We start from the raw sequence: 13,171 nt of genomic DNA, 5'->3' as shown, positions 1-13,171 counted from the left end.
TAATGGGTGGGAAAGGGCAGGGCTACAGGTGTTTGGCAGACTTTCAAACCATGTTTTATGTTTTGAGTACATATTCTAGCCTACAGTAAAAGATTATTGTATTCTTTAGACTGGAGTTCCATTCTATATAAATACCTTGCTTTGTAGTAAGACTGAGTTGTTGCAGTGGAGTGGTCAGAAGAAAACACATTACACTTTTTTGTTTGGTTTTTATGGGACAGGGTTTCTCTGTATTGTTTTCGAGGCTGTCAGTCTGGCCTAGCCTCGAACTCACAGAGATCTGCCTGCCTCTGCTCCCGAGTGCTGGGATTAAAGGCGTGCGCCACCACCACCCGGCCAACACATTACACTTTTAAGAAGTAATAGAGGGGCTGGAATGATGGTCTCTTAGTTAGGGTTTCTATTGCTATGAAGAGACACCATGGCCATGACAAATCTTATAAAGCAAAACATTTAACTGAGCTGCAACTTGAAGTTCAGAGGTTCAGTCCATTATCATGATGGTTGGGAGCATGGTGGCATGCAGACACACATGATACTGGCTACATCTTGATCAGAAGACAACACAAGTGGACTGAGACATAGGGCATGGTGGTGTAGTGGCATCTTGTTCCACCAGTAGACTTGAGGTGATGGGCACACCTTAGGGTGTGGCTTCAGTGTTCAGACATGACCCCTTATTAGGAAGAGGAGGGGCTCGTTAAAGCTGTCTGTTGGGTTGTGATTAGAGCAACCTTCAGGACAGACACTGCATCTCCAGGAGCAGAAGACCACTACAGCTCTTTACCATCATTGTGTGAGTGTTCCCCCCCAAAAATATCTATTAATTCCTTATTTGAGTGTTCATGGACTTCCTTTAACCCACCTTCAGCATGGGCATATATGAACCCTCAAAGCCCATACCCATGATGTCATACTTCCTTCATCAAGGCCTTACCTACTCCAATAAAGCCATACTTCCTAATAGTGACACCTCCTATGAATCAATTACATTAAAAATATCACAGATGACTTAGATAGCTAACAGTGTGATCTACTCTTCCAGAGGAACAATTGTAAATTTCTATTCCTATTACGTGTATCTGGTCACTCACACCTACCTATAACTCTAGCTCAGGGGATGGGAAGTCTGTGGCCTGTTTGGACATACAATCACACCAACACCACACACACACACACACACACACACACACACACACACACACACATACACACACATACACACACACACACAGAAAAAATAGGATAAATCTTAAAAACAAAGGCTTAACAGTTCATCAGTTTGTCTTCTGTCTTTTGGCAGGAGTTCAAACAGTCTCACCATTTCCTCTTCCAAATAATTCTTATATGCTGGCAACTATTTCTAGTTATTTTGATGCTCATGAATTTGGGTACAAATCTTAAGGATCTGAATCTGCATCTATCCTTTGTCCTTTTGTAATTCCTTCTCACACCTACCTTGCTCTTATAACACACTGAGAAGGAAGACATGTACTATCTTCAAAACCCCTCATGAAGATCAAGATAGACACTTCAGTAATGAGATGTAGGCTAGCAGGTGAATATCAAAGCAATTTTAAATTTTGGTTTATTGGCATATATTTTGAACATCATGGTGGATTTCACAGATAATTTTATCACATACATCATGCAATTTGACTGTGTTTATACACCTTTACTCTCTCCTTTTACTCCTTCCCTCCTGACTTTCCTCTTCCTTTACCAAAATAATAGCTTCATTTCTACTTTCATTTCATTTTTAATATCAATATTTATGAACAAGTTAATTGGGATCCTTCTTATGAGAAAGATGAAAACAGGTATTTGCTTTTCTGAATCTTGCTTATTTCACTTATTATGGTAATTCAAGTTCTAAATAATCTCATAAAGTATGATTTTGTTCTTTGGATAGCTAGACATAAAGCCTCCATTATGTTTGAATAGCACTTTCCTAATCCTGTTTTTAGTCACCTGTGCTGACTAATGACATGGCTCCTATGAATGGCACCACCACAGGAACAATGTAAAACTATCTCTGTGCTCTATTGACTCACATTTCTTTGAGTATATTCCCTGGAGTTACATAGATGGGGGATGTGGTCATTTATCCCTCCTTCCCAACCTCCCTCCCTCCCTCTTTTCCTGCTCCCACTCTCACACACATATGTTTTTCAGGATTTCTCATACTAGTTTTCAAAGTTTATGTGCTAATTGTTTAATTTTTTATCAACATTGACAGTGAATGGAGTCTCTTTTCCCCATTTCCTTACCTGCATTTGTTGTTATAGTTCTTCTTATTGTGAAATAGAATCTCCATGTGATTTTGATTTTAATTTCTGAAAACCAATGTATTTATTCTACTTTCTATGAAGTGAGAATTTTCAGAAATCTAGTAACAAGCCGAATGTGGTGGCACAAACCACCAATCCCAGCACTCAGGAGGCCAGGCTAGTTAACTCTCCGAGACTGCATCAAACAACAAACGGAGACACTATAATAGCAAACTTCTAAAATGTCTGCTTCTGTGCTCCTTTGTTTGATCTTGACTTGGAATTAAACAACAGGGAATGCTATAGTGGTTAAAGGTTGGGAGGGGCACTCAGTGAGAGCCATCTGTCCAGAGTTTCCTTACCCTTTCTTTGTAACATTCCCTCCTGCCAACTGCGGACAGGACTCCTCTGGAGTGAAGGTCTAATGACCTAGTAAAAGAAAAGATAGGTCAGAACACATCTTTATAACCTGTGTCTGTACACAGAGGTGTGGAATATTTGAGTAATATCTTGAGATTTTTAAATTTTTTAATCAAATTACACCACTCTCCATCCCTTTATGGATTTCTTTGGAAAACAAGATTCCCCTTGATGATTTACCTTCAGAAAAGTAGGTCTACCTCCGTTACTAATTTTTGTGAAATGGGGAGTAGCCAAGCAGGGGAGAAAGAGAACCTTTGTTTCTGAAGCCTTCTAGCATCCTTTCTTTCAAAGCACATGATACTTTGTTATTTTCTGACCTCAATATTTCCTGTATCTGTTTATTTGCCCACTTGTTTGCCTAAAGGCTATGTCTAATTGCCCAAGCTCTCTGATTTCAATACAAATTACATTAAAGACAGAAGTAAACACTAACCATATATAAAGAAACTAAGCCAATTCTCACAATTACTGAGCATTCTGCAATTTACACTTTTTCAAAGAAATCTCACTTCTTCAAGAGTGGTTAGGTGTTAGTTAATAGCACCTATTCTTCTAGAGTACAGAATCTTTGAGAAATGATGAATTATAGACAGGTGCGGATGCTGCCATCCAGTAGCTCTTTTGTACAAAACTACATGAGCATATACTGAAGTTACCAGCTTCACAGCATAAAGGATTGGTGCATGGATGGGACTGGCATTTACCTGATCTCAAATCAAAGTTTCTTACCCGTGGGTGATAGAAGAATGCAAAAGCACACCTAATCCCAGATTTCTTGAGACAAAAAATATATTTGAGACTTTTTAATATCCTGAGTGTAGGACTGGCTGAGGTAAAACAAGTTTTCTGATAGTTTAAGGGATGTTTAAATGTTTATTGTTCCATTAAAGCTGTATAGTGTGAGTGAGACTGTTTCTGATGACCTGCAAATAAATGTCCATTGACTTGCCATATCTACTTTCTGTCTATCCTTGTAGGACATGGTAGGAATTCCCACAGAATTGCTGCTGTCTCTCTTCTTTTTTTCTAGCAGTCTACCATTGTGAGTGATAATGCTGGCCTGGCATGTGTGTCAGTTTTAGTCTCTCTTCTGAGGGAACATTATTCATGGACATGGCCTTTTCTGAGGAAGAATTTCGGAGCCTAAAGTAGGAAAAAATGTTCAGACTCAGATTACAGAAACAGGCTTTTAGTGGGGAAGGTATAAACACAGAAAACCACAACTCTTACTTAAACTGGGAAAGGGGAGAGTTTATTCTGTAGCAAAATATGAGTGGCCATCTCCCAGGAACAAAAATCCAAATTATCCCAATTATTACAATCCACTTATATTTCCATGGAGTTTAATTGTAACAGAACAAGTACAGTTAAAATCACAGCGCTTTTCAAATACATCAGTGGGAACAAGCAGCAGTTGGATTACAGCAAAATGGAGAGATGTCTACTACAGACTTTAGCTGCTGCTGATAATTGTCTTAGTTCTTGAGAGTGTGGATGTGCACATCCCAAATGATTTATCTAACAGTCATATGGACATTAATAAAATCAGAGGTTGGTAATTAGCAACTACTTAAAGACTAAAATACCCCAAGGTAATTTACCCTGAACATGTAGTATCCCAGCTCTCATAATCATTCATATCCTAATCAGTTAATCATCTTTGTAAAATGTGTGATGTAAGTACAATATTTTTCTGAGAACTTAAGTCAACAAAGGAAATTTTTCCTTTATGTGGTTAAGATTCTCAAGTGTAGAACATATGCAAATCTTAGCAACAAAAGAAAAATTCACAGAGAAAAGCACACATATCTGTTTAAACAACAGATAAGCGATCAGAGGAACCGAAGACATGAATATTTTCATACTAGATTGATGGGGAGAGGAAAGTCATAGAAAGATGTCATAGTTTGTTTGTGCACTAAAGATAGTAAAGTGTAAAAGTCTTAGTAATTAGAACCATCTAAGAGTCCTTTCCACAGGAAATATACATTTTACCTCTCACTAGAGGGTCTAATGACTGGCCTCAATTAGTGTGTGTCAGACAGCATTCTTGTTCCTCAAATTCCTTCAGCTTTAAATATCAAACCTGCAAGGGTTGCTTTCCTAGTTTACTTTTCTGTTGCTGTGATAAAACACCATAATCCCAGGCCAAACTCCTGGAGTCCAGTGTTGGAGAGGGAGGAGCAAAGGGGTCAAGACCATTTTGAGGAAGCCCACAGAAACAGCTGACCTGAGCAAGCAGAAGCTTACTGACTCCAGACTGAGAGCTGGGGAACCTGCCTAATACCTAACAAGGCACCCTGCATGTGGGCCTCAGTTGGAGGGCTTGGGCAGTTTATGGGGTTGCTGGTAGTTGAATCAGTAATTATCCCTAATGCATGACCTTCCCTATGGAAGGATACCTACAGGGTGAAGGGCATAGGTGCTATCCCAAATGATGTGACAGACTTTGATGAGTCTTCATGGAAGGTCACACACTCTTTGAGGAGTGGGTGTGGGGTGGTCTTGGGAGAAGGTAGATGGAGTAGGAGAACGAAAAGAGAGAAGGTTGTTAAAAAATGACCCATAGCAACTTGAAGAGTTAAGATTTGACTTACAAATTACAGTCCTCCATTGAGAGAAGCCAAGCAGGAACTCAAGACAGGAGCTTGAAGTGGACACTTCAGTCCATTATTGAGTAAAGCCAGAGTAGGACATCAAACAAAAGTAGAAATAAGTACCAAAAAGAAATGCTGTTTACTGACTTGCACCTAGATTCATGTTCAGCTGCACTTCCTCTACAGCCCAATCCCAACTACATAGGAATGGGAACACCACAGTGGGCTTGGTGTCCATAAATCACATAGAAATAGAGATATGTCACAGACATGCCCATAAGCAAATTTGATGGAGGTGATTATTCAACTGAAGCTTCCTATTCCCAGGTACATCAAGTTGACATCCAAGGTTAGAGACCACAATGTCCTATTCTGGGACAATCTGTTCTAAGCCATAGCACATCATTTAGCCAATTGATCACAGATGTATAAGTCTGAGGGATGGAGTGTTGAAATGTATACTAGTTCCTTCTTAGCTATTGTTTTACTTTCCATGGTTCTATGTTCCCATGGCCAATATGAATCAATAGAGTGCCAAAGATAGATTGACGCACAGAGTGACAGAGATCACATTCTCCAAATTTATGGCAACATGTTACTGTAATTGTACTATCTTATTGTCAACTATTAATTTTCTAACTTGTTTAATATATAGATAAATTACCATGTACTGTAGAAGTATGTGCACATAAACATAAGATATTCATAGGATTTAGTTCTAACTGTGGCATTATCAATAATCACAGGGGCTTTAGCGTGTTCCTGAAACATAAGTATGATGCAGTAATATTCAAAAATTAAAAGCATGGAAGCCTAGATTGAAAATGGGTATATGATTCATTTATAGCATCATAGAAGAAACCAGAGCAATACTACTTATCTAAAAGCAGTGGAGAACTTGGTACCATAAGTACTCTTAGTAATTTGGGGCTTTTACAGTTTGAGAGTAACTAGACAGTGTTTTGTGTAGCTAAGAAGACCTCAAATTTGCTGTGTATCTGAGGATGACCTGAGACTTCTCATCCCCCTGCTCCCACCTCAGCAGTGCTGTGATTACAGGCATACATCATCAGGCCTAGTTTACACGATGCTGGGGACTGAACCCAGAGCCTTTTGCGTTTTCAAAGGTAGCATTGTGCCAACTGAGCAACATCTCCAGCTCATTTTTAATTTAATTCATTTCATGAGTATTTTAACAAAATTAGAAGAGAATTGGGGAATAGATGTGAGCACTTAACGACTCATAAAATTGTATCACTGAGATTATTTTTCCTATAACTACAAATTATACACTGTAGGTACACACTAGTATATAAAACTACACTACAAACTACAGTGTAACAGTTATGGAACTATAAAATATAAAATGTTCAAATAAAACATATATTCTTTTATGTGGCTGCTTTATTCATTGCATCTATTAGCAGTAAGTTATTTTAATTTGAAGTGAATAAGTAAAATACAATGTATTGGTGATTCATTTTCCCAGAAATAAAATCTAACATTTGAAAAAGATGGTGACCTCTTCATTAGAAATCACAGATATTAAATAGTTCCATCCTTGTGACATGGTATTGGAATACAGAGAATAAAAATTTTTCAAGCTTTTTTTCTTCAGTGCCCAAGTACGACACTAAAGGAATCTGTTATCTCTCATTGGCTTTATTTAAAAATCCTGAGTCCTTTTATGTAGGCAAATGTATTATAAAGCTTTCTTTTCCTATCATTTCTACATCTTTTTCCATTCTTTTTTAGTTTTTATTGTTTGAAAAATCTATATAGGAATAGAACATGTCTTGATCAAACCCATACCCCACCCAATTTCTCCACTATCTCTCTTATCACTTTTCTCTCTGATGTATTCTATTTTTTTTTTAACCATGAGTCCACTTAGCTGCCCTCTGTTTCTCTGTATACTTCCACCTACTGGAGCATTGTATCCTTTCAGGAATCATATCCCTATAGAAACTGATATGCAGTACATTATAAAGGAGCCATAATGTTTCCACTGTCCCTTAGACTAGAAGCCATCTTCAGCAGTTCCTTGCCCATTCCATGCTGTGTTTTGGGCTGCCTTGATATTGTACAGGCCATGTGCATGAACTCTCAATGGCCATGTTATGCTCGGCAAGAACTTGTTTGCTGTAGATATCAATTCACTGACTCTTAAAATTGTTCTGATCTCTTCTGAAATGACCTGTGAGCCTTGAAGGAAAGACAAGTAAATTAGATGACCATTTTAGTGCAGAGACTGCACATCTTATTCTCTGTGCTGTTGATCAGGTGTGGGTCTTTCTCTCTCTCTCTCCCTCATATATATATATATATATATATATATATATATATATATATATATGAGATAATCCAACAATGCCTTGCTCTGAACAGAATATTCCAGAATATAGTCCCCTAAGGCTGGGTATCTCTGCTGGTTTTTTTTTTGTATAATGTAATATCCTAGCAAAGTGTAATCCACTGCCAATGAAGGAATAAATATGCTAGCAGGGTCAGAACAGGCAGACAAAGATAGAATCACACTGGGCCTGGCTTGAACACCTGAAACCTCAAAGCCCATCTCCAGTGCATACTTGTCCCTAGAAGATCAGACATACTCCAACAAGGCCACACCTCCTAATTGTTCCAATATCTGTGAGGCTATGGGGACCATTTTTATTCAATCTCTATTCTGCCAAAAAACTTCTGTCATGAGGGTTGAGACATCTCATGGATATAAAGAGAGAACTTATGGATAGGAAAATGAGAACGTAAGTGGTTGTCTATTGCTGTTTCCATTCAGTAATATTAAAGGATGTGTTTATTTTCAACTGCCTATGAGCTTGCTAGCCACCAGATTTCTGGCCCAGTTAGTAGTACTAGGCATGACTCTTTTCTAGTGTGTTGGCATTAAGTATGACAAAAAAATGTGTTTACTCCCATAACATTCATTCTACTATTGTTCCACTGGTTGTGTATTGTCAGATCAGTCATTATTTTGTCTAACAGTGTTCACAGGTGAGCAAAACTATTGAGCATTTTCCCTCCCAATTATATACATAGAGCATTTCAGCACTATGAAATCAAGTCAGGTTGGTACCAGCTTGGTGATGCCATTTTCTATCATTCAAGTATATGGTGTCTTTGGCAGTAGGGTCTTTTCATCAAGTGCAATGGCAACACCTGCAATGTTTGGATGGTTTATGGGACCCCGTTATCTAATAGCTCAGAAACAGGTAACCCATACTTGTCACTAGGCATTGTATTTGATAGTCTATGTTTGTGTCTTTTTTATATTTAAATTTAAATTAGAAACAGGGTTGCTCCACATATCAATCCCAAGTCCCTCTCCCTCCTCTCCTCCCACACTCCCCACCTCCTCCCCCAATCCACACTCCTTTCCCCAGGGAGGGTGAGGCCCTCTATGGGGGGTATCCACAGTCTGTCATTTCATCCAGGGCAGGGCATAGGCCCTCCCCCAAAAGTCCAGGCTGAGAGAGCATCTCTCATTGTGGGATGGGCACCCAAAGTCCATTTGTATGCCAGGGATAAATATTGATCTACTACCCAGGGCCCCATAGTTTGCCTGGGCCCCCTCACTGACACCCACATTCAGGGGTTCTGGATCAGTCCCATGCTGGATTCCCAGCCATCAGTCTGGAGTTCAAGAGTTCCCCCTTGTTCAGGTCAGCTGTTTCTGTGGGTTAGACAAGCCCAGTCTTGACCTCATCAGTCCTGATAGTCTATTGTTTTGAGAATGCCTTTTCTTACCATTAAAGAGCAGATCCATTTTAGTTATGCATATACTCATATGTATATGTTTACATATATTAGGTTGCTTCCACAGTAGACTGTTACCCAATGGCATTTTCTGTAGACATTAATGGCAGTTATCCCATCCTGTACCCTTTTTTACCTCTCCTCCCATCCCCTGTGCATTTATTTCTTCGTGTTCCCTTGTTCCTCTTTACCTCTTTATAGCACATGGTTTTTAATCTCCCTTCCCTTGAGATTCCATAACTCCTACTTTTTTATAGATGACTGAGAACAAATGTTCACAAAATCTATTCCCTTATTATTGGAAATCACCTTTATCGTTGAACCTCTCATGTTCATTTGACAAACACAGAGAATATTACAATGTAAATGCTTAAATTTCAAGATTAAATCTCTAAGTCAGCTTCAGTCTTCAGCTTTTACATAGCAAAGAAGCAGCCATGAGGAAGACATTATTTTACATATTACAGTAACTTATTTTCACATTGTTGAAATTTTTCTTTCAGTTTTTTTTATATGTAAAAACAAAACAGACAAAACAAAAGCACAACTGACTACCTAACAACAACCTGTGTTTCAACTCCCTTGTAGGATGGCTTGGCAGACATGTGTATTCTGGCTATGATTAAGAAGTTTATGTCTGTGACTGAGTTATACTGCCTATGTGTTTTTCAGATGTGGAACAAATGGCAATTGACTGGCTTACCAGAAATCTCTACTTTGTGGACCATATCAGTGACCGGATCTTTGTTTGTAATTACAATGGCTCTGTGTGTGTCACGCTGATTGAACTGGAGCTTCACAATCCTAAAGCCATAGCAGCAGATCCCATCGCAGGGTAAGAACATCACCTTCAGCTTGCCTGGTCTAGAAAAGTTACCATAAAAAGGGATCAAAGTGTAATATGAGGTTTTGTAGGAAGCAAGACATTAACATTATTAAAAAGAAATTCATTGTTTTTAGTGCTAGCATTGCAAGAAGAGAAACAGGATAATAGTCAATGTTTGAAACTTAGTAAATATCTGTGTCCTAGCAATGTCTAATACCACAGAAACCAACGCACTTCCTTTTACCTGAAAATTTCTTGACATCCCCAGAGAACCTCAGCAGGGTGTCAAGTTCAGTTTTGATGCTCAGCAGGGAACCTTAGAGTTAGCAAGTTTCGCAAATACTTCTTGAAAGACACTGTTAATCTACTTGAAAGACACTGTTAATCTACCTTAGTCAGCATAGCAGTTAGGTTTTTATAAACAAAATACAATGTATGTTCAAGGGTATGCCAACATTAAGGATATCTTTGTTAGTTCAGACTATTTTTCCAATAAACGTTGATATTTTAGCCTAATAATACTATTGGATACTATTGGATTAATGAACTCAGCAGAATTCATTTTTATTTGTTAGCTTTTTAATTTGTGATCCATTTCATTGGTTTCAAAACAGTCCTTATAAGACTCTCCCTTAACTAATAGAGTCATTAATCTTTTAAAATATTTAGTGCTTGCTAAAATATAATCACAAATGTTTATTTGGAAAATCTATACAGAAAAAGTCCTTTATTTTATACACATGGCAGTATAATTGGAAGGGGATACAACAAAGAGGCAGAAAGTTTCCGAGTTCACCTGCTCACCAGTCAGTAAAGCCAAGGAGACTGTAGAACCAATCACATAGAGTGCTGTTTTACTTGAAAGGACTGTTGGTTTTGAATATGTAAATTGTAGCAGATTGAAAACTGGAATTTTATTCTTACTGTCATTTCAGTAGTCCTCAGGCAGTTCGGCTGAAATGTCTTATGGAACTTATCCTAAACTGCCATAAGCCTCCATTCAATAAAGGGGAAAATATTTACTGAAGAAACAGCTGCCATCCATATGTGGACTTTTGTCACTCTTTACTTAAAGTCTGATTGAATATTAAGATGCATCATCACAATGGTTCTGATTTTGACATGAACAGCTTGCACGTAAGGACTTTGCGAGCAAGGCTGTGTAACATAATTCTTGAATGAGGCTCTATTTGTGTTTGCAGCAGATGGTTCCTTGACTGCAGCGATGCTTCAAAAGGCATTAGTAAAAGAAGTTGTATTTAAACTGATTTGTTTGGGTGGTTGGATAAGGCTAGTAAGAAAGAACTAGAGATTTACAAATATGCTCAAGGCATTCTCTTGGCATCCTTTTCAGAAATGTATGTGCTTGCAAGCTTTTCTCCGATGGTGATAACTGAATTGCAAATTGGCCTTCTGATTGTCTTGTCTATCTAAATGTTGAGAGGTGAAGCTGCTGTATTCCTCTTTGCTAGTCACCACATCCTTTGCCTTTCTTAAAAACAAAGATGCTTTGACTCCTTGCAGTAAATTTGCCAACTGAAATGTAACATGTGTGAATGCTGTTTCTCATTCTCAGCAACAGCATGCTTTATGTTTGCAGGCAACTTATTTTTCCCTGTCATTATGAGAAAGAATCGTATTTTGTCATTTTGTCAACAGAATTAGGAATAGAAAGCCCCACACTGTTTGCACACATTCTGTGATGGGTTCCTTGGGACTTTGTAACTGCTTAAATGTAATTTTGCTATGTGTCATTTGTCACAATAGGTGCTCTGAAAATGTTTTGCGTGGTCTGACTCTAACTCCATTTTCAGTCATGATCACAGATATCAAAGCAAGAATTGTTCTGCAAGTGTGTGAGTAGAAATGGTCTGCCACTGAACACTTCAGCTCAGCCCCCTCCTGTATATAAATAGTCTTTGGCTGACAGTGCAGTGAAACTTGGAATGTGACAGGATTCCTCTTCCATTGATACTATGACTTGCTCTCAAGATAATATCTATAACTGGGATATGAATAGGGATACGTCTTGATATTAACATTTTCCTTATTTCTAATTTTGCAGCAAAATGTCTCTTTGCCTCAGGGTGTTTGAATTGTTCACAAATATCAGAATACATCAGTCATCTGGCCAGAAACTTGTGTCTTAACCTGAGGAGGCTTAGAACACAATGAGAATGCCCTATGCCCTAAAGACCATATAGATGGAACACCACTCTCTTGACTATGTCTGTGACCTGACTCTTCTCACCCTCTTCTCCCTTTGCACATCACAGATGTTCCAAGCTTAGCATCATTATCTTTTAAATTTTATTCTTTCTTGTCTTTACTTCTTTAAGGTTTGGCTACAGAAAACCAGTATTCAGTGGATTCTCATTATGCCTGAAGCCAATTTAAAAAAACAAAGCCAAAAAGATGTTTCTAATGATGTTTATATTGTCTTCAATTTTTAATTACTTATTAAACTTATTTTTTCAGGCTGTTTTTCAGAGACATTTCTCAAGTTTTTCCTTTAAATTTTTCAGCAATATTTCCTTGGAATAACTCCTTGCAAAGCACCTATGAATTATTGCTGAGGAGCCATTAGTTTTGGAGTCTGACAAAGAGGTCATGGTGTAAGCAACATCAAAAAAAAAGCCAGTCTTTCAGGTAGCTACTAAGGTTTTGCTTGTTTAATAGTTAAGAACTATATCTTACACCATCATAGACAAGGTTTCATTTCTATAAGATTGACTTATTAGTGGCCAGTCTCCACAAAGGGCTTATTTCATGTGGACTACCTATTTTATAATAAGTTATTGAGAAATATGAGACAAATAATAATAATGAAATATCTCTAAGGAATGAAAACAACATGTTTTCATTCTGTTGGAGCAGAAATGCCGAGCAGCTGTGGGTATGAGAATGGAGGGAAGGAAATATTCACATGCATTGATACACGTATAAATTCTTTTCTTAAAGATTTTTTTTATGCTGTGAAATCTTAAATAGGATACAAAGATCTTGGTAGTGTACATTCTATAAGAAAAATAATTCTGTATCACAAATTTCTTCCTTTACAATATATTCTAATCAATTCCTCCTTCCTCAAAAATTCCCAGATCCCCCGATCTCTCTCCATACCCAATGCCATGGCATTTTTTTCTCTTACTCTCAAACAGAAACAAAAAAACCCTAAGTCTTATTAAGAGATATTAACAAGAGAAAAGCATTAGAAAGTGATGATTATTGTCAAAATAACATAGGAGGCTTCAAAATTGGAAAACCAAAACACAAAACAA

General features: G+C 37.8%; 1 protein-coding gene across 6 annotated transcripts in view; it reads left to right on the top strand.

Annotated features, from left to right (window-relative positions):
* The window catches only part of Lrp1b (LDL receptor related protein 1B), a 1,890,041-nt gene that overhangs the window by 896,130 nt on the left and 980,740 nt on the right, over positions 1-13,171 (top strand). For all 6 annotated transcript variants that reach the window (XM_040745299.1, XM_040745298.1, XM_040745301.1 and 3 more), the window contains exon 7: positions 9,737-9,899. In XM_040745299.1, coding sequence (XP_040601233.1) covers positions 9,737-9,899 — 163 coding nt within the window. The remainder of the gene's footprint in view (positions 1-9,736; positions 9,900-13,171) is intronic.

The sequence above is a fragment of the Mesocricetus auratus genome, unplaced genomic scaffold (assembly GCF_017639785.1).
Source record: "Mesocricetus auratus isolate SY011 unplaced genomic scaffold, BCM_Maur_2.0 Super-Scaffold_100004, whole genome shotgun sequence".
In the NCBI taxonomy this organism is placed as follows: domain Eukaryota; kingdom Metazoa; phylum Chordata; class Mammalia; order Rodentia; family Cricetidae; genus Mesocricetus; species Mesocricetus auratus.
The sequence above is the reverse complement of the archived record's forward strand: the minus strand, read 5'-3'. Positions and strand labels throughout refer to the sequence as shown.